This window comes from Cavia porcellus, unplaced genomic scaffold (assembly GCF_034190915.1).
Source record: "Cavia porcellus strain 051 isolate PalLab524CR breed Dunkin Hartley unplaced genomic scaffold, mCavPor4.1 scaffold_38, whole genome shotgun sequence".
Lineage (NCBI taxonomy): Eukaryota > Metazoa > Chordata > Mammalia > Rodentia > Caviidae > Cavia > Cavia porcellus.
Genome location: NW_026947521.1, coordinates 9,507,688 through 9,531,212, shown reverse-complemented (window position 1 = coordinate 9,531,212; position 23,525 = coordinate 9,507,688). Strand labels below are relative to the sequence as shown.

General features: G+C 34.2%; 1 protein-coding gene across 12 annotated transcripts in view; it reads right to left on the bottom strand.

The window, feature by feature from the left end:
- Window positions 1-23,525, bottom strand: part of Neo1 (neogenin 1) — a 198,757-nt gene that overhangs the window by 144,819 nt on the left and 30,413 nt on the right. For all 12 annotated transcript variants that reach the window (XM_003462198.5, XM_005000074.4, XM_005000069.4 and 9 more), the window contains exons 2-4: window positions 10,672-10,989; window positions 5,414-5,689; window positions 3,603-3,756 (exon numbers count right to left, since the gene is read on the bottom strand). In XM_003462198.5, the coding sequence (XP_003462246.2) occupies window positions 3,603-3,756; window positions 5,414-5,689; window positions 10,672-10,989 (748 nt within the window). The remainder of the gene's footprint in view (window positions 1-3,602; window positions 3,757-5,413; window positions 5,690-10,671; window positions 10,990-23,525) is intronic.

Sequence of the window (23,525 nt, the reverse complement as noted above, 5' to 3'; positions counted from 1 at the left end):
AATAGACCAAGAATAACTGGGATAAAAGTAATAGAAATAAAACAGGGTTTTAATGCCTCACAAAATATTTTTTTAAATTAAAGTTTTATACTTGGAGAAAATCACTGTTAAGCTTAAGAGAGAAACAATGTTCTCTGATCTCAGGTGAGAAATCAACAATGTATACATGTGATACCAGCTTTTGAAAGTGCAATAGTTTAATAATTATTTTAAAAATATTCCTGACATTTGCTAAGTCTGATATTTGGCATCACTGAGTGCTACACAGTAGCAATCTTTCTAAATGGAATTGATTTCACTCTCTTCAAAAAAAGCCTAGGAGGAAGAATGTCCATTTGCTTTGCAGAATTCATCTAACTTGTTTATGCTCACAGTCAAAAGGCAAGCCCTTAAGAACTCCAACACTGAAAAAAAAGGAACAATATGCGACAAAGTAAGTGTGGTGAATGATACATACTGGACATGAGAGGTATGTCTCTGAACACATAGGGTTTATATGGAAAACTGTCTGAATTATCTTCAAAATTTACAATATTATTAACCATGATACAGCCATATTTAATTTTAAAAAATCACCTGTTCTCAAAAATATCTCTGAAAATTTGGATGTTTTGGAACATAAATGTTTTCTACTATGATTTGTGTAACTGGCTCATTCAAACCCCAGACCAAGAATCACTCCACTAAGAGAATAATTCCCTAATATTCGATATAAAAATAGCAATTTCACCTCTACTTCTCTTGCGATTCCTGTAATATTCTTATGCTCTTCACATACTATAGACACGTCATATATATATTTATTATCTAGTTTTTCCCAACTAGAATGAAAGCCTTGTAAGAATAAAAAATTCTATTTGATTCATTACTCTATTCCTTGTATCTAGAACAGTTCCTTACATCAATAGTCAATAATTATTTCCCCAATAATTTTTTTTTTGGTATTGGAGATCGAACTTACGACCTTACATTTGTCAGACAGGCACTTATGCCACTGAGCTAAATCCTCAAACTTCCCAGTAATTATTAAACAAATGGATATAACAGAAATCCTCACCTTTCTTATACAAAAATAAATTTACATCCTCCTTATATATTCAGAATATTCTAAGATGGCACAATGTCAAAGTTTTAAAAAAATCTATTCAGGCTTTCTTGATAAAGACTTTGTCCTAACAATAAAAATTTCTGCTGTAAGAGCTTGAAATTTTGACCTGCTCTTTTAAAGCTCTTCATATTTGTTTCAGCAAAAAAAAAAAAAAAAAAAAAAAAAAAAAAAAAAAAAGGGTGGGGTAAGGGAGCTGCAATTGGGCCGAGGATAGAGCTCAGGGACATAGCACATGACTGGCAAGTACAAGGTTCTGAGTTTGATTCCTGGTACCTAAATACATAAATAAATAAATAAATAAATAAATAAATAAATAAGGTGAGCTGTTATTTATTTACTTCACTAATTTTTTACTGGTTATGCAAACTAATGGCTATTACTTTGGTAATTTGTATATGCACATACTTTGAACATTTTCACTCTGACAACAAATTCTTAAAAAAAAATTTCCTTGGGGCCAGGGTTTTAGCTCAACAGTATAAGTGCCTGCCTGGCAAGCACAAGGTTGTGAGTTCACTCCCTGGTACAAAAAAAAAAAAAAATTTTTTTTTTCCTTGAACTCTACTAAATCCTTTACATAATATTTATGTGATAAAACAAGTAGGAAGAAAGAGAGAAAGCAAAATATGGACACAAGTACTTTTGTGTATAGATGTGTACTGAGAAAGAACTCAAGTGATGTGGGGGTGATTCCATCAGTTACACTAATGGAATATGTCACACTGTACTGCATCATTGCCACTGACTACTGAGAGACCAGGCCAACGAGACCATACTCCTCTCCATATCTTGGCTACTGAACTACGCAAATTAAGACTGTGTACTCTTTTCCCTTTTTTTTTTTAAACTTTTTTTATTTGAAAGACAATAAAATTCAACAAAATAGAGTAAAGCCAATCAAACCAAAGCAGTGAAACTGGTATAGAACTTTGAAGCGGGGTAATAGGATGACAACAATGGCTACCATAGTATATTTTGTTATTTTCATAATAACAGATATAGCAAAATCAAACCAAACCAAAACAGAATAAAATCGATCAAAACAGAACACTGAATAAAGCAAAACAGTTAATCAGAACAAAACAGTGAGAACAATATTGGACTTCAAAAACAAGATAGAAAGAAATCCCCCATATTTGCTGTATTGCATCCTGTTATCCTCCCAAAAGATGCTCACTCAGACTGGCCACAGGCTTGCAAAGTCAACCAAACAATACAAAAGCATACAGTTGCTTTTTGGGTACCTCAGGTATCTGAGTTGCTATCAACTCAGCCTGTCTTCCAAAAGAGAGTTGGGGGGGGGGGGGTGTGATTCTCAGTCTGCACTCCAGCAGGCTCATGGGAGGCACTATCTGACTATTCTCTTCCTGGGCTCCACATGGCTTGCAAAGCTTACCAAAAAGCCTGGCTAGTTGGCTTGTTGGGCTCCTGCCAGTCCCAGGGAGGCCAGTTCTTGGGAGGTCTGACTTGTCTCTTCCTGGGCCACACATGGCTTGTGCCACTCTCTTTTTATTACCTCAGAAGGAAATGCTAGATCTGCTCTGTTCAACTCAACAGCCACTAATCATATGGAGCTAGTAACATGTGCTGTTGTGGCCAGTATGACTGAGGAACTAAGTGTATTTAATTTTAATTTTTACCTACAAGGTAAAGTGGTATAAAATATCTTTTACTCAGCACAATTTTATTGTTTGAGCAGAAATACATTTCAACCTAAACGGTACATCACACAAAATATTCCTGTTGTATTGAACAGTGCATGCACAATTCTCATTTTTTAGTGTTAGCACCAGAAAACTCCAATTTATTAAAGTGGCTTGTGTTATATTTTCATTGGATCACTGCTCTATGAGAGTGATCCTTTGCTGGGGGTAATTCTGTCTTACCCTTGTCATCACAAGTTAGAAGTACTTTTGACATCTTTTGAACAGAGGCCAGAGATCCCAGTGAACATCCTACAATGCATACAATAACTCTATTTTGGAAACAAAAAAAACATATTTACCTATTGCCACCATCAATATCATTCCAGTTCTTTTATGAGATTACAACTCAGCAAAGTATTCTATTCAAATATAAGAAAAGAAATGTGGGGGGCAGATGATATGATGCAGAACTGAAAGATTTTACAAGACAAAAACAAAAGGATGAGAAATACATCTTCTTATACTGTTTGAACAAAGGAAAAAAACCACTGAGATGCATGTAAAAATGAGAGACAACTCAGACTACTCAGGGCTGGAAGCTCTTGCAACAATTTAGGAAAGGAGATCCTAAAACCATAAGCTGAGCTGCAGAAGGAACAAACTGAATGACTATTTTTCAGCATCTTGAAATCGTGTTTTTTCTTTATACAGCTTATATACGGCAAGGATGACATATGAACATTATAATGTGCTTAAATAATCACTTGTTATTAGTTAATAGTTCCAAATAGGAATAGACCAAGTCTCGAGTTAAGACTGAAAAAGGCTTTTTGGGAGACAACAGTTACCTTTCCATGTTGAGTAACTCCTCATTTTTCATCCATCTAATAGCTGGAGCAGGAAATCCTGAAGCAACACATGGCAACACTGCACTCTGACCAATGACTCTGACTAAGGAAGAAGGCTGTTTCAAAAACACTAAGTTTGCTGTTTCCTCTAGATCTAAGAAGAATTTAAATGAAAGACAAAGATTAAAAGACAAAGCAATTTACTACTTAAATCATGAGAAACTGCTAATTCCTTTTAGTCTGTGTGGCACAAGTAACCCAAGAAAATTCCATTTAAATTGCAGATATTTCTCACATAATTTCTTTATGCACAGCATTGTCTTTATAATAACTCCTGTTTTCTGGTTACTTACTGGTCAAGAGAAGGAGATTTGATATCAATGTCCTTTAATTTAGAAGATAAGATAAAGTATATTGGCACATCAGTGGTACATACAGTGGAGACATAAGCAAGTTCAGGACCCATGCCAACCTCCCCACTCACAGGGATATAAGAATATAAGAGGTCTTCTATCCTTCCTTATATTTTTATGTTATTTCTGAAAATCTTTCTGAGACTCATCTCTTTAATCTGTCAATTTTTTTATTTCATAATGAGCAACCATCTAGCTTTTCACTGTAACTTTGCATCTCCTTCCTATTCAGATATTAGAATTAATATGTGTTCACTTTATAGAGAGCTGTCTTTTTGTGAGCAGAGGACAAGGTCAGACTCTTATAGGTAAAAGATAGACATTCTCTACTTGATATTCACTTAAGGCTGACTCTTGAGAAAAAGGCGGCGATTTACAGGCAGAGAACTGTGACTCCTGTCCCTACACTCTTGAGGAAAGATGTTATATAGCCATGGTAATGACCACCAGAACTGGCTTTTGTCTACCCAATGCTTACTACAGAATGACAGTTTTATAGCCATGGTAACAAGTAAATACCACCTAATAGATGAATAACAATTCACTATTTCAGTGAATGTGTCTTTGAAATGACAACTCAGACTTTAAAAATCAGCCAATCATGCAGCCAGTTAGTTCAGTTGGTTAGGGTGTGGTGCTAATAAAAGTCACCCAATCAACAGCAGAGTTGTTCACCTTTAAGACTGACAATCTGCTCCTAACTCTGTAACTACCAAAAAAGCAGGCTTCTCTGACTGATATCACCTTGCTTTGCCTCTTAACACAATCCAAAACAACGTCCTTCCCAAAACTCCACAGCAGAATTTGAATGAGAAATATGGAAAATATCAGGTACTCAGCAGTGGGAAACAAAGCTCAAAGGTCTTCAGAAGGGTAGAGGGATTGTGATAAGTTACAAGTGAGCGGAAGTTATTAAGTATGGAGAGAAAAAAAAAATACACAAAACCAATTGTGAGAAAGGCCAGTAGGGACAGAAACAGTAAAAATAGAATGAAAGAACAGCTGAGTTTATATTAAAACGAGGAGAAACATGGAAATCCAAACACTCTCACATGCCAGTATATCCACAGTTGTAATTAAGAGTTACCAACTGACTCATTCCTTATAAAATTAACCTGAGTGAGGCGATTGGAAGACAAAGGCTCAACAAAAGCAGTGGACAGTACTCTGATCAAGAAGAACACCATTTGATATTAAATGTACTTCATTATCTGACAAAATTTTAATAATACATTCATTAAAGAGCAGGTCATTCTGGCATACTTTCTTGTCTTTATCCCTGTAAAAAGCTAAGATTCTTTGTGCTGACAAGAATACGTTACATCAAATATAAAATGCTTATTTTCAAAAAACAAACAGTTGTTACTCATTAATAAACATAAAATCATCAGTTAATACCTGGAAGAACCTTCAATTCAGCTTCATCACTATACTTTGGTGGCCCACCACTTTCAACTAAGCAGCGATACAGTCCCCCATCTCCTTCAGTCACATTGCTGATCACCAGTGTCCCACTAGGAAGCCTGATAATTCTATCATCCAGGAGCAGGGGCTGTCTGTTCTGTTCCCACCTCACAAATGGAACCAAGTCTGCATTAACTTCACAATTTAAAACTGCACTGTTCCCAGCATAAACAGAAGAAGGTTCTGGCTGGCTGGTAAATCTTGGAAGACCTGGACAATAAGAGAAAACAAGAGGGAAAAAAGTCAGTAAATACTCTTATAAATGTAGTCATGGGGGTCAAGAGCAAGTCAATTCATGAGTCACAATATACGATGAATGAGAGTTGAGAAGAAGATCCACGGGTTAGGAAATTTGCTTCATACAGGAATACAGAGCGTATACTAAGGATAATTGGAGTCAGATTCCTCACAGTTGAAAAAGTAAGGTGCATGGGCTAGGGACTCAGCTCAGTAGCACAAGTGCCTGGCTGGCAAGCACAAGGTCTTGAGTTCAATCCCTGGTTCTAAAAAAACAAAAACAAAACAAAACAAAAAACCCAACACACACACACACACAGGTACAAATATGGAAAAAGATAAAGATACAGGGTAGGAAAAATTCCATGGTACTGGCCCACAATGAAGGTATTAGTATAAACTTAGAGCTTTATATAACTGTAGATATATAAATATGTATAAAGGTAGTAGAAAAGTATTTAGTACATACACACACACATATAGACCCATTCCCTACATATTAATACTCCTACATATACACTCCCCCCGCCTACATTACCAATTCCCAAGCCTAGAATCAATATCATTCTAATAGGTACATCTAATAGGTACATTCTAAGAGGTACAATATCATTCTAACAGGTACATCTGATGACTTTATCTTGATTTCTAAATACCAATTATCCATTACAACAAGCCAGTACTTTTTGTAGAAATGGCTGAGTCTAGGAATGGAATATACAAAAAACATGCTACACAAGGTGTTTTTTTAAAAACTGGATTCTTTATGTGATTTTTATGCCATAAAGTACGGAACCATTTGAAGAACAATGAATACATTTAAAAAAAAAAAAGTGGGTTCCAAAAATGGGAGTTTCTTTTGGCTAACTCTGGGATAATGGTATTTCTACATTATAACTCATCAAAAAAGAATCTGTTAGTTTATACTGACATTAACAAATAACTGGAGGAGGAAAAATAGCTACTTTACAGATAACTAGTCCTACTACCAAAAAAAAAAGACTAAGACTTACATACTGATTTCTCTGAGATCACTGAAGAGAAAGGTTTGTGCTATTATTGTTCAGACAATTAAATGCAGATATCTTGTATTGAGTAACTGATTTGAAGATAACAATACACAATGTATGTACCATTATTACCCCCTAATTGTTTTGAAATTTTTTCTTTAGAATAAAATAGATTTTTTTTAAAAGACTAATTTTTTAAAAAGACTATCCCTTCTTTTAAAAAGAAACAAATTATGAGAAACTTCAGATTTTCTAGTTTTATGACAGTGAATTAGTCCAAATGCAAATATATATAACACATAAGTTTCCTAACCCTGCTATAAATTTTTCCTTACTTTTTATTTCAAGATGATTTTTGAAGGAAAGAAAATAATCCAAATATCTACTTTTTAAAAACCAGAAAATCAAGGGAAGATTAACATGAAGCATAAAATCTAATGAAGTTGGGGGAAAGAATCTTAAATAAAACAAAGAATTGGTTCTATTTTTTAATGACCAAAAAATATTCCCTTCTAAGGTCTCATGAAAATGAATAATTTTTAAAAGTGCAAACCCACAACAACAAATGGGGAGTTGGAAAGCAAGAAATTTCTGGGGAGCTGGCAAGCAGAAAGTGGCTGAATAGGGAAAGCAGATGGAGACACTAGTAACTGTCACATGGAGGCAGAGAACATGGCAGCTTCTCGTGCTCACAAGAGGGAAGGCAGTTGTCCTGCCTCTGGAGAACTGCAAGAGGAAAAAGGCAGTGGGAGTAAGCTGGAGTTGACAATAGGGGGTAAACAATGTCTGTATTTAGACTAGCCCAGTCCCCCCTACTTTTAGGCATAGTCAGACTAATCTCCAGGCAGGAAATCAGGGTAATGCAAGGAAAAAAAAAAAAAAGAAAGAAAGAAAGAAAAAGAAAAAAGAAAAAAAGAAAAGAAAAACTGCCTATTTATTCCTGTAAGCTATATGATTAATGTTCTTTCAAAATTTTCCTGCTCTCTGGACTTGGCTGTAATCGATTTCTACTATTTACAACCAAAAACCTAAAACAGGTTTCTAAAATTTTTTTAAATGGTAATTTGGCAATATCTTTTTTGCTTGTTTATGTAGATGATTTTTTTTTTTTGGGACAGGGTCTCATTATATAATTCACACTGGTCTTACTGATTAAAACTCACTATGTAGCCAGGCTGGCCTTAAATACTTTTTTTTTTTTTTTTTTTTTGTCTTTTTCGTTTTTATCGGTACCAGGGATTGAACTCATGACTGCCTGCTTGCAAGGCAGACGCTTATGCCGCTGAGCTAAATCCCCAGCCCCTGGCCTTAAATTCTTGAAGATCCTGCTGCCTTAGCCTCCAGAGTGTTGGGATTAGAGGTATGTGCCATCATGTCCAGCTGGCAGTATCTTTTACTTTAAAAAAAAAAAGTTTTATTGAGATATAATTTATATGTCATAAAGGTCAATGTTTAAAGCATACAACTTAATGATTTTTAATATATGAACAGATTTATATAACCATCCCAATAACCTAATTTCAGAACCTTTTTATCATCTCCCAAAGAAAGATTGTTCCCCATTTCCTATACTATCCCTATCCCCAGGTCTTTAGCCCTAAAAAAAACCCTTAATCTACTTTCTTTCTCTACATATATACCTATTCTGTACATATATGTGACATACAGTGTATGGTCATCTATGACTGGTTTCTTTAACTATGCATGTTTTTCCAGTTGATCCATGTTGACACATAAGGACTTCACTCCTTTCTTACTGTTAAAGAATATTCTACTGATGAAGAATATTCCACTGATGAGTTTGCCTATCAATCACTTGGTGGACATTTACATTATTTCCACTTGTCAATTATAAACAATATTGTTATGAACAATCATGTGCAAATAGTTGTGTGGATAGTTCTCATTTTTCTTGGGCAGATTCCTGGGGTAGAACTGCTGGGTCATATAGTTAACATTTTAGGAAATGATAAACTAGTATCTATTTGTTGCTGTTACATAGGATTGAACTCACAACCTTGTGCTTGCTAGGCAGGTGCTTACGCTGCTGAGCTAAATCTCCAGTCCCTAAATAGTATCTTTTAAAATCAATCTTTGTCTCTCTGTCTCTTTCTCTCTCTCTCTCTCTCTCTCTCTCTCTCTCTCTCTCTCACACACACACACACACACACACACACACACACACGGTATCCTATGAGCTAGCAATTCCAATTCTGATACTTTTACAGTAATAAACATTTGCAAGAAGTACTTCAAGGTAGTATTGCCAAAAATCTTAAGCCATGTAAATGTTCAACACAAGTGACTCTGAGTAAATCATAATACCTCTACAGAATGCATACTCTGTAACTATTCTAAAGCACTTTATTCATCACTTAGCTTAGATGTTACTTCCTCTGGTTACCCAAGCTAACAGTGGATTATATAACTCTTCTATAAAACTCTTTGTAGGGCTGGGAATATAGCCCAGTGGCATAGTGTTTACCTGGAAAGTGTGAGATTGTGAGTTTGATACCCAGTATCAACACAAAACAAAACAAAAAAGCCCAAAAACTTCTTTGTAATTACTATACAAATGTATTTTCTTGTATTAAAATTGCCTCTTTACTAAGACATTCAGTCAAAAATCCTTCTTGAGGGTCAGGGATTTAGCTCAGCGCAAGGTTGTGAGTTCAATCCCTGGTAACCCCACCTCCACCACCAAAATCCTTCTTAAAGAAAATGAGAATGAAATGAAGTATGAACAAGCCTAGTGAAGAAGAAAAAGAGGAAAAGATAAAGGACAGAATTAATGAAAATAAATGAGAACCCATACCACACGGTATAGCCACTACTAAAACTGGTGAGGGAAGTGATGATGGGAGTGGGGGCTGAAGCGAAAAGAAATAAAACTGCCAAAGTGGGCATGAGTTCACAAAAGGAATCAAAAGGCTGATTAAAGAGTTTATATATTAAGTTGACAGTGTTACTAGAAAACCAATAAACTACTGAAGGGTAAAAAAAAAAAGACTACTCTGACCAGTGTGGAGACCAGATAGAAGGGAAGAATAAGGTGGCAAACAGAAGGTATAAAGCTATCACGAGAAGTCCAGGAATCTCAGGGAGAAGTAGATCAATACAGAAATTAGGAGACAGAATTCAAGGATTTAGTAATAGGATGCAGAGCAGAGCTTATAGGAAAAAGTCATAAAAGCCCAGATAAGAGATATTTAAGAACATAATGATAAACAGAAGCCTGGCCTAAACTACACTGCAGAGGAAGCCATTATACTAATGTATTTATAACACATTGAAAAAAACATAGAGCATGGATAAGGAGAAGGGAAGAAAAAAGAAGAAAATGAAAAAAATTTGCCAGGAGATCTAAGTTTTTCTTCTTTATTGTAAGTTTTACAAAACCCTATTAAATGGTTTTCCTAGGTAGGATAAAACCATCAAACTCATCTAATATATAACTTCCTTTGCCATAGCTAAAGAGAGAAAGATAAAAAGTTGCTCAGTACCTCTGATAGTAACTTTTAAGCCATGAGACAAGTGAAGAAGTGCAATGCTACTTTATTCCATACAGTACTGAGCAAGCTCTAGCAAAGGCTGATACATGTAGTGCATGCACAGTGGACACCTGTTAAATCATCTATTGTCACTAATGAAATGAAAACTCTGAAATAATACTGCCTTTTTGTGTGGGTGTGCGGTACAGGGATTGAAGAAAGCAGGATCTCACACATGCTACGCAAGTGTTCTACCACTGAGCTACATCCCCACTCCTTTGTAAAAGGAGACTCTTTCTAAATGACCTAGGTTGGCCTCAAACTTGCAATATTCCTGCCTCAGTTTTCTCAATAGCTAGGATTGTCACCATATGTGGCACAATATTGCTTTTTTTTTTCAATTTACCCTTGATAATAATTTGAAAAAGCATGTATATCACTTAACAAAACTTACCTGCTACAGTAAGCTTGGCTGTTCTACTAACAATAGTTCCAAGGCTATCAACAGTGGCCACACACTGATAGTAGCCTTCATCAGGTTTATTGTGTTTGGAATGCACCACATTGCTAATAAATAAAGATCCATCTGGGAGAAGCTGGCGTCGATCATCTGATACTAAGTTTAAGAAAGTGCCATCTTTTTTCCATTCAATTTTTGGAGAAGGTTCAGAATATGCTGAACAATTTAATATAACAGAAGAGCCTCTAATTGAGAGCGTATCCACCGGCTCCACCAGAAAATAAAATGGAGTAAATGTTCGAACACCGACACCTACAAAAAACCAAACAAAACAAAACAATAAAGTTAAGCAAAACATCCTTCTATTGTTTCTGTAAGAAGTCCAAAATTATTCTCAAATGATTATGCTCTTTGGGCATGGTACCTAAATATGTACAACTACCTTACTATGAAACTCTAATAAAACTTATTTTTTACTAAGAAACCAAAACTTGACTCATTTTGACCACACACACACACACACACACACACACACACACAATTTACAAAAGTTCAGCTTGTTATAATATCTAATGAAAATTCTAATTCAAATACCACAACTGGGTTTAGAAATATTTAAAATGACTGTACTGAAAAATAATGTCTACAGAACAAAGACACACAAAAATGAAATAATTTTTGTTTGTAAGGTATCTTTTTATGTTTATTAGCTGTGTGTATTCTGTTCATAAATACACTGTTGCATACATTTTACCCATTTTCCTTGCAGATTAGTCATGCTATTGACTTTAGTCTTTGGTCATTTTTTTTTGGTCATAGTTATTATGTCTTGCAAATATTCTTTTCTCTATTTGATTATGCAATTTTTGTTATAAGAAAATAAATTATATTATATTATATTTATACTATATAAAATTAAATGTGTTGGGGCTGGGGATTTAGCTCAGCGGCTAAGCACCTGCCTTGCAAGCAGACAGTTGTGAGTTCGATCCCCGGTACCGATAAAAAGGAAAAAGACCAAAAAAAAAATAAATAAATAAAAAATAAAAAAATAAATGTGTTCCATTTAGAAAGGTCGTCTTTATCCTAAAATTATTTTTTAAAAAATAGCTTTGTTTTTTCCTATTAGTTTTATAGTTTAATTTTTTACATTTAAATTTTATCTAGAATTCTTTTGTTTTGGTATTGGTGATCAAACTCACAACCTCTCACTTATCAGGCAAACACTTCAGCTGCTGAGCTGAATCACCAGCCCTAGAATTCATTCTGATGAAAAGATCACAGATGGGATCAGTTTACTTTTCCTAAGTCTCTCATCAGTTCTTTGAACAAAGTATGAACAAAACTTAAAGAATTTTTTGCTACAAATTTTGTATCTCAGTCACAGAAAGCTTTCCAATGTAAACGTTTCTTATTAACCAATTTGCCTGTGAACAAACTCAAGCCATTAATCAGGTATCTCCATCAGGGAAGCCTGGTTCGATAAATGACACGAAGACTTCTTTTCAAATACCTATTTATAATTTATTTAAGTATGGATTTCAGGGAGGCACTAATTCTATATTATGAGTGTTCTAAATAAATATGAAACACACTAGCAGAGAAAGGAAATAATATTCAATTGCTTAAAAACTTCCCGGTACTTACAACAAGCAAATTCCAATTCTTATCAGAGTAACCATTCCCCTTCTCTCATGCCCCAATGGGGTCTTGGAAAAGGGTTTCAGGTCTCCGTCCCCATTTGATGACTATGAAATGCATTTGTTAATTTTTGAAACTCTTGAAAATAATTTTAGAAATTTTTCAAAAATAACCTGAAGTTATTCTATCATTACTATTAAAAATTTTATACTGCATTAACTTATTGAAACTATAATGAATCAAAATATAAGAAAAAGGGAAGCATAAATGAGAGATAAACTTTCTATCTCTCCTGTATAACTTATCTCTTTATTATACCACCTGAGCTAAACACAGGAATTTAAGAGACAAATGTGTTTCAGACTGGCAGTAGAAATAGGCAAATTGTTTTAAAAACTTTTTAATAGATATTAACAAAACAGTTTTTTAAAAACTTAGGATAAAATTTTCCCCATTTAAAAAAATACCTAAAAGGTAATTACACCAATTCAAATATTTCATAGTTTAACATTCTGTCTTCCTTTTTTTCCATTTTTCAAAACCATGTTCATTATCAGCCAATTTGAGGTAAAAAGTATATATCAGTATGTTCAAGACATTACAATAAAATTATGCTCACAATAAATCTTTTAAATGCTTTTGAAAACCAAGGCATTTCAAAATGTTATAAAAAAAATCCACACCAAACTAATTAAGATAGTATTAAACACATATGGATACTATTTTTATATTTTATTCCCCAAGTTGAACAGTGACCTAAGATATATTTTCTTTACTTAAAATCTCTCAGCATTTGCCACTGCCTTTTAAAATCTAATGAACTCCTTTAGTGGACCTCCCTGTCTGTCGCTGTGTAACTGCGCCTTGCTCATCTCTCAGCCCGCTCACATCACTCATTCTCTTGTCACTCCCCGGCCCCGTCGTGTCTTCACACCAGCTGGTCCTGCCACACAACTCCTGGGCTTCCTTCAAACACAGCTAAATAGCACTTTCTTACAAATGCTGGCTGTCCTTGGTGCCCAAGAAAGATTAGTCCACCCTATCACAAGCAAGTATGGCACACACTCTATCTAAAGAGCACTTCAAATATTCTTAATGTTTAAATGCTTGTACTAACTTTTTGTTAAAGACAGGATCTTGCTATGTATTCTAGACTTGTCTTGAATTCACTAGCCCAGATTGGCCTTGAACTGGAAGTGACTCTCCTGCCTCAACCTTCTGAGCGATGAGATTCAGGTTCATACCATGCCATTTGCAATAATTTGCTTTTTGAAAACATAAATAGGGCTGGGGATTTAGTTCAGCGGCATAAGCGCCTGCCTTGCAAGTGCGCAGTCATGAGTTCAATCCCCAGTACAAAAAAAAAAAAAAAGACAACATAAATAAATTTATTTTTTGGTCTTTTTGAGACAGGTCTCACTATGCAGTTCAGGATGGCCTTGAGCTGATTTCCTAGCCCAGGCTGGTCTTGAATTTGCAAGGATCCTCCTGCTTCAACCTCCCCAGTGCTGGGATTACAGGTGAGTACCACCATGCTTGGCAATAATTTGCTTTTAAAGCAGAGAGATTTCAAACTTTTTTGGCTCCTGGTGTTTCTATTCTCAGTAGTGTTTCATTTTGTCTAGATTTTTTTTATTTTAAAAAAAGATTAAGATAAAAGAGGAGATAACAGCACAATTTAAGCAACATAGTGTTTCACCACAAGACAACTCGACATAACAGTAGCTACCATATTGTCTCTTTCCTTGAAATATTTGAGTATACCTTCATATACTATAGCATCAAACATAACAAGACAGTGTAAAACCATTCAAGAGAATGAAAGTATTACAGGGTATCCAGAACCAACTAATAGAAAACGAACAATGGTTACTATATTATCTCCTTGTCTATAAAAATTTTTGTTTATACTATCACATATAATAAAATCCAGTAAGATACAACATGATAAAACCGATGGAGATAGAAGAACAAAAGCTTGATGGGACTTCAAAACAAGAAGATATTAAATCATTACTAGCTATTATAATGTCTTGTTTTCTTCAAATCAGTAGTGTTTTTTCACAAAAGAAAAATTCTCTAGGCCGAAAGAAATACCTTAATAGTTCCACTTATTTATTATGTTCAAATAAGTATTTACATCTCAAGAAATCAATAATCTTTTGAAAACAATACACAAACTGAAAAAAATTAACTTCATTTTTAAATAATCACAATTTGTTATTATGTGGTATGTGCATCTATTGGGCATTACACAACTTCTCAAACTTTGAGATTAGGTTAGACATTGCCATGTACGATTCCATAATTTTTGCATGGCTGCTGCTTTTTATCTAGGCAAGTCACCAAAAGTCCAGTTTCATAAAACTACCACAACAGTGAAACACAACAGGCAGCACAAGCAAAACTATCTCAAACTACCTTGGGCTAGAAGTTTGACATGTCCAACAGATGTTGCTATGCATTCTAGAAAGTGAAACTCTCCTCTGCCCCTTTTCTGAAGTAGCTGGAGATACCTCAGGGTACAATTTATGAACTGTAGAACAAAGATCTCTCTCTTTACAATGTTTCTATTCAATCATGTCAGTGAGTAGACAGAATCAACCTCTGGATTATATAATTTCTAAAAACATCCACTGGTTAAGGTATTGATGAGACCAAATATTCTACACTCTAACACTAGTCAGTTAGTGTCTTCATGGTAAAACTCAGTAGCAAACATGGGTTTTGTAAACTCTGATGAATTTTTTTAATTACTTGAAGAAGCAAAAGTAATTTTGTTCACCAAAAAGACTCAAATATTATCAAGATGTAAACCAGGTGTGATGGCACATGCCTGTAATTCCAGCACGTGAAAGGGTGAGACAGGAGGACCTGCTGCCAGTTTGAGACCAGCCTGGGCTATATTGCAAGACCCTACCTTAAAAACAAAAAGTAAATGATCAAGATGTGATAGGAATATATATACCAACTCCCCAAGATAAATGTAGTTATGTATCATAATAATAATTTTTAAAGCTTTAGAATCAAGAACTAGAAACACTGTAATTTAACAATCTCTGTTATATCACCTAGTAAAATGCTGATGCTTTAAAAACAAAGTAGAGAAACTTCACTCATAAAACTATGGTATAAGACACTATGTTCAGGAGTGGTGGATTAAAAGAGCCACAAATCAGGTCTTAAAGCCTAAAAACAAAAACCACAGGTACTTGAGATTTAATATATAATAGCAATGATATTTTAAATCACTTTTTAAAAAAGAATGAACTATTCAAAAAATAATACCACAACAATTGGTTGTTCATGTGGAACAATGAGAAAAATTCCAATGTCTACACACAACATATTAATGGCAGACAATTTATGTGTCCATGTATCAGATACTATTACAAAGATTTTCTAAATATCAATCATTCATTTAAGCTTCATTACTATATTAGAGACAGAACTTAGTATCACTCCACTTTATGGGAAAACTGAAGCACAGAAATGTTAAGTAATTTGTCAAAGGTCATACTGGTAACAAGAACCAGAGACTGTGATCTTAACCACCATACTACATTGCCACTGAATACATACATAAAAATGCATTCCAGACCTATAAAAAAGGTGATAAAAATCTTAGAAAAATTTTAGAGAAATGAAGAATACCCAAGGAGTTAAGTAACCTTTTAAATCAAAATAGGGCCACTAATGGTGGCACAAACCTATAGGCCCAGCACTCAGGAGGGTGAGGTAGGAGGATCACCAAATTTGAAGCCAGCTTGGGCTACGTAGTGAGCTTATTTTTTAAAAAAAATCAAAATAAGTCACATACATTTTTTGGCGAAATGCCATGACAAAGCAGACAAACGATGGTGGGGAGGGCATCTGTAACATGTACCACATGATAAATTTAACACTTTAGACCACTCAATAGAAAAATGGGTGAAGTTATATTCCAATAAAATTTTACAAAAATGGCAGAAAACATCTGATCCATCAGCTACAGTTTTATGATCCTGGTTTGCCTGAGAATATTATCTATCAGAAGTATGCTTCAGTTGATCTAGAGTGAGTTCTGTGAAAACTGAATAATACCAATGCATGTACATTATATAATTTTGTCTGTATATGATTATGATCATTCAGAAAAGCTCAAAAGTGTTTATCAGGTTGTTACTCCTGGTTCTTGGGAGGGGGGGTGGTAAAAGGGAGAGTAAAAATCTCCATGTATGTATTAAATAGTTTCATAATAAAAATCAGCATGTTGTTCAACAATACTTTTCTGGGAAAAGAGGATTTTTAAAAAAAAGATGTAGCAGAATATCTTTAACTAGTCCGTCACAGAAGAGTTACCAGACACTCTTTAGCAGACTTCATTTAAAAACTGACCCTACACCAGGGTCCTGACTCCCTCCCTATCCATTTAGTTTGCTTAATATTACTACAACCAGAGTCACTGGACATATTATTTTGAAATAAGCTTAATGATCCTATCTGATAACATCTACATTCCCAAGTCTCTGCAAATTTCTCACTTCTTAATCAAATAGCTCTCACTTCTTGATAGACTATTCTTCACTTTTTGATAGAATATTTCACACCTCTTGATAGAATTCCATCTTGTGAAAGAAAACTATCCACAGGGAACTGGTTTCAACTGTAAACTCCATCCCCCAAAGTATCAACAAACTGCATCACTCAACTGCATATCTTATTTATGTGGCCAATAATAATTGTAAATTTCATTGTATCTCAAATAAAAAATTAACATGGGATTTAAATACCAGAAGAAATAAAATCTAACTGTCCTATTGCTTAAAGAGGTTCAAAATTTAAACACAGCTAACATTCAGAATAGGATAAGTAAACACTTTCTACCTACAAAAGAAAGTATTCTGTATAATGTTCATTATAAGAAAATGATCTCTTCACATAAACTAACTGTAGAAAGACATCACATTACTTTTACTCCTTAATCTTACTTAAATTTATCATATCCAACCCAGTCTCTAAGTCCTATATTTCATGTCTTGATCCTTTAGTGTCCACTACTACCATATAGTTCACTCTTGTTTTAAATTCAACTTATAATTAAAACATTAAAAAACTGAAATATTAAAATAATGTAACATTTGAAGGGATCAATTAAATACACTCATATTATCAATCATAAGCAGGTAACATTTAAGACTAACTTTTACTATCTTTTTTCTACATGTCAGTGCTTATGACTTCAGAGCTCAGCTTCTCTCTCCTGCTCTGTACAACTAAATACCCCCAATCACATCATCTTTTTTTATTTTCTCAACTATTGCAGACCCCCTTTCCAAAGGAAAATATGTAATTAATCATTAATATTTAGATCATTTTGTCTGATTAACATGTAGCTTTAAAAAAACTTCATGGTATGCAAAAAAATACCATAAAATAGTCAACATCAATTTTCTTTTCTTTTCTTTTCTTTTTTCTCTTCTTTTCTTTGAGACGGGGTCTTGCTCGGTAGTTCAGGCTGGCCTTGAACTCACTACATAGCCCAGGCTGGCCTTGAACATGCAGCAATCCTCCTGTCTCACTCTCCCAAGTGTTGTGATTACAGACGTGTGCCACCATGTCTGGCATCAGCATGAATTTCTAATTAAAGCTGGATCTAAAATTCTTCAGCATTATAACACTTCTCTAGAGAAACTCAATTTTTATAGAAAATTTCAATTTCTATAGAAAAATATTTGAACTCATGTATTCAATGTTACAGAAGAGTGCATTCCTTTTTAATATTCAGTCTTTCGGTTCTCCTCTCTTGCCCTGTCCCTCACCAAAAAAATACAAAAAACTATGGGAAAGTGAAATCAGAAAGGCAAGGTTTTGAATCCTAGCTCTACTATGTTAGTTATTACATTTCTCAGGACAGGGAATATGTGCAAAGCACAAGGCTTACTCTTGGCAGATCCTCAACCGTAACTATACACAGTTTGATACCTATAGTATCTCTCAAAACTGCTAAAAATTTAGGATCTTTGTTTTTGCCAATCACATTTTAGAAATTGTAATGGACCGAATAATATGGCCTTTATTTTTTGTTTTAATCCATTTTGACAGTTATGTATCAAATAAACTTAAGTGATTTTTTAAAAATTGATTTTAACTGATACATAAAAGCATAAAAATTATACATGCTTACTTAGGTACTAGGTTATGTTTTGATACAAGCATATACTGTATATTATTTAAATTAGGTTAAATTTCATCTCAACATTTATCATTTCTGTGGGGTGAAAATTTTAAAAATTTATCTAGGTCTTTGAAATGACAGTATCTTATTTCTATATATAGGCATCCTTTGTTCAACATCCCACAAAACAACTTCCTCCAATCTATCTGTATCTCAGAACCCAGTGACCAGTGCTGCCCTATCTCTTCCATCCTTCCAGTCACTCAGAACCACCATTCTACTCTCAAGCCACCTGCCCCATACCAGGAACTGAACACAGAGACTTCATAATGACCTATATCCACATCCCTTTTAAAATTGATTATTTTGAAACAGATTTTTACTAAGTTGCTAAACTGTCCAGGCTGGGCTTGAATATGTCATCCTCCTGTCTCCATATCCAAGAGTGTTGGGATTAACCTGATGAAGACTTGTTTGGGAAAGCAGCAACAGAAACCAAAAGAAATGGGCAGATGTGATGAATTTTGAAGATGGAATCAGTAAACCTTGGAAACTGGGAATATGGAGAGGGCAATAGAGAAGTCAGATGGCCAATAAGTTTGTGGCTTGAAAAGTGGCTGGGATGGTGATGCCAGCAGTGAGAACGTAGTGAGGAAGATCCGTGTGTGCTATAACATGAGGACTTGACAGTGCTTGTGAAATGCATGTGGAGAACATACAAGCCTGCAATTCAAAGAGATTCAGGATGGTGATATGTATTGAAGCTGAAATGCAGGAAAAACTGAGAGGGACTAAGAAATGTAAAGCTAAAGAAAGCTGGGGATCAAATTCTGTAGAGCATCAGCATTCAAGAAACAGGCAGAAAAAGAAAAGCCTGCAGAAATCACAGGGGTCAGAAGGGAGGTAAACATAGCAGATCAGAGGCCAACAGAATATTTGGCCAACAGGTGAACTGCTGAGAGTAAACATTCGGTGGAGGTCCCGCCCTTAGTTACCTGCTGAGAAACTCACTGATGCTCTAGGCGACAACAGCTTTGGTGGAGTGCGCTTGAAATAGTGTGGTGAATGAAGAGAGCCTAATTCAGAAGAACAGGATCATTGCTGCACTGAGCGTCTATATGAGGTAATCATTACAATTATAAAAAAGTCAAACATAATAATGTGGTTTTGTAAAACAGGGAGCAACGTAGACATTTGAAGGTGGCAATGAAGTAAGAAGCTAAAAATAACGGCAAATAGCTGTCTATAGAATCTAAGGTGGAAGGAAAGAGAGGAGTCAACTAAGGTGAGCAAAAACTGCACAAGCATAATGTGAGAAACTGGGAAGAACTGAAGACTATTGTGAGACTGGGATGTTATTTTAATATTTCAGCTTTAGTGAGCAATGACAAGGGGTGGAGTCCGTTACAGAAGCTGGTGTTTGAACTAGCATGAAAGAGAAGTCACCAGAGATGAGGGTAAAGCACAGAAAATGACATTGGAAAGGCAGGTCAAGCAGACACTCAAATTATCCAGAGCAAAGGCAATACTCAGAACACAGAGGAAGTACTATAAAACAAGACCTTGGGCTGGGAATTTAGTTCAGCAGCATAAGTACTTGCTTTGCAAGCGCGCAGTTGTGAGTTTGATTCCTGGTACCAAAAAAATAAGTAAATAATAAATAAAAAGAAAAACAAGACCTAAAGAGTTTAGTGAAAAGTACATAGATGATATTGAACAAGATAGTACATGATGATAAAATTTAGTGGTCCACTTTCCAAACAATCAACAGCTTTTTAAAGATAATAATTATTTAGCATTTTTAAAAACTGCTTCCATTATGCTTCAGCAATCAGCTATCTTCTAGAGAGATACCACTGTATATTTCTAATACAGTGCTTTCCTTATGGAAAACAAGCATTACAGATTTATCTTCACTATGTATCTTCAAATTGTTACTGAGTTCAACTAAAAAAATCTGAAAGATACATTAATTCTTAAACACAGAAAATAAATAGCACAAGAATAATTTATTGAAATCTTTTGCTGTCAGTAGCTTTATTAACAGAAATAATATCTATGAAATTCCATAGAATAATTTAACAAATATATGCGAAAAAGACAAAAACTGAACATCCTTAATAATGAATCTTATAATATTACAATTATTTCCTGCAAAAAATGCCATAAATGCACAGCTTTAAAAGCAAAATAAATAAGATGTTTCAGAAAATCCCTGCATGAGATCTGTACACTAGGAGAACTTTTCTGGTCTATCATTTATTTACTAATGGAAATAAAGCTGAATTGAAGACCTTATCAACTCAATCCTGATTACGCATTTCTGGGAGTAAAATAAGACTTTCTATACAGTTGCATTACCGTTTTCACACAGATGTAGAATTGCTTACTAAATGAAATGCAAATGGACCTTAATCATCTTTAAAGGTACCTAACTTCGTAAGACAAATGCAAATTAAAAGTACATTGAGAAATCATTTCTAACCTATTGTATTGGCAGAAATCCAAAGATTTAACAACACACTCTATGTAGAGAAATTACAGGGAAGCCAGCTGATGAGACTGTAAAATAGTACACTTACTGCAGAGGGAGATCTGCAACATGAAGAACAAAGATATATGCATTCACCTTGTGACCCAAGAGTTCCATATCTATGAGTCTATCCCAAAGGTACAATGGCCAAAACACAAACATTGTCACGCACAAAGCTACTGACTGCAGGATTGCTTGTTGTAACAGCCTAGAAACACCCTTGTTGTGCATAGATATGGACATGTTGAACTGTGGTACAGTAACACAGTTAGGTAGTATGCTATTGTAAACAGGACTACACAATAACTATATTCTATCACAGAATGACCTGTAAATGAAGTGAAAAAAAGCAAGTTGGAAAAAAGTAGGTTTATTTACCTCGAAAATGTAGGCTATTAATCCATACACATATATGTTCAAGTAATTTTAAATACACATAGGGGAAATAAAGTGAAAAGGAGATAAGGATTCAAGGTGGATGTCTTTGAATAGACCTTGTTCACAGACTTGACTTTTGAATCATATAACTATTTTAAATAATTAAAAATAATAAATTCTAAAAACCTCTAAAAATTGAAAGTAGAAATGACACAAATCTAATTCTTTAATTATCATTATAACCACATTGGGAGTAACTTGACAAGAGAATTTAAGAACACAATACCAAAGTATACACAGTAGGATATACTCCGGGACCCAAAGAATTGCAAAAAATTTTAATAATTATTTTATTTTATTGTAGTTATTATTAGTACTATTATTTTGAATCTTAAAGTATATGTATTACAGGGTAAAGCTAATGAATAATTGTATTACTATCCTAGAAAACAGAATTCACAATGTGAAAGAAAAGTAATATAGATTTAAAATCAATGAGATTAAATGAACCCTACAGCCTTCAACTTCTATTACCAATATAAAATTGTATTTTTAAAAAAATAAGTATGTCCTCGTCAGTGAAACAGGCTAGTATTATGATTAACCCAATAGCGATGAACACTTTCCTTATCTAAAGTTTCAGTCTCTAAATACCATTTTCCATTCAAAAGAACATTTTTAATAAATGACTAATTACAAGTCTAAAATTGAAAAATGAGACAAACTTGGAATATCTTTTCATACCAGATAACAAAAACCCTGACAGTGACTAGTAGGGCTAACCCAAAAGTCACAAGAGTCTCTTACGGCCAAACATGGGATATCTGCATTTCAATAATGTTAAGACTACATCAGACTAATCAAACATGTTGAATGCTGTTGGTATACAGTGACTTTGCAAGATAAAATAAAAACTAATTGCTTGCAATTGGTGAATTCTACAAAATCAAGTCATTTTAAAAAGCAAGTAAGAGGGAAAGAATTAAGCATTTATCAAACTATTCCCTTTGGCAAATTGCTGCTTGCAAAACACTCTACCCCAAATAAATCAAAGAATTATAAGAATATTACTATTTTGCAAACCTAATGAAATAACAGCTCTAGGCAATAAAAAAGTCAATGGCCTAGCAGTCACCAGACATTTTCTATACAGGGCCAGATGATATACTTTGTAAGCTACACCCACCTTCTGTTGCATGCATATTCCTTTACTTATGTTTTTAAATTTTAAGCACACTTTAAAACTATAAAATTAACATTACCTCACAAGTTGTATATAAACATACCTACATTTAGCTTATAGGCCATACTTTGAAAAAAAAAAAAAAAAAGATTCACTCAAGACATAATATGCCTCTTGAAAGATTCCACCACTGAGCCAGGGATTTAGCTCAGTGGCTTAAGCACCTGCTTGGCAAGTGCAAGGTCATGACTTTGATTCCCGGTACCACAAAACAAAACAAAAATTCACCATTGAAATGTTTATGTATGGTAGTTTCCCCAAACAAAGCAAAGCAAAACAAAACTCCCAAACAGATCATACCTCTATATGTAACAATCAATTAAGAAAAACAAAAACAGAAGATGCACAAGATACTATGGTAATGCAATCAGCAACATCCTGACCTTGAGGACTCATTCGAGGCAAATGGCCCAATGTTTTGAAAAATAAATTACAAGGAAGAAGGGGGAGGGGATAAATAAAACTTAAAAGAAATTCTAAACACTTAGCCTCTGTGAACATTCTGATTCAGACAAAAAGATCTATCTTTTTATTTTAAAAATTACTGTATAGAATGTACTTTCAGTACTATTCATAATAGTCAAGAGGTGTAAACCAATCAAGAAACACATTCATACACTATAATAGTGTTGTTATAAACATGAAATTTTAAAAATGAGTGAAATGCTGATTCAGTTACAAAATATGCTGCCCTTGAAAACAAGATTCAAATTATAATCAAAGATAATACATACACCAAAAAAGACCAAGAAGAGAAGTTACAATAAGTAATCAAATAACCAACTGTATTCAAGATCAATGAAATACTATCATAAACATTTCCAGTGGAAAAGCTATGAACTAAATGCTGTACTTAATACAAACTTTTAATAATCAACAAAAGTGCCATCAGAAAC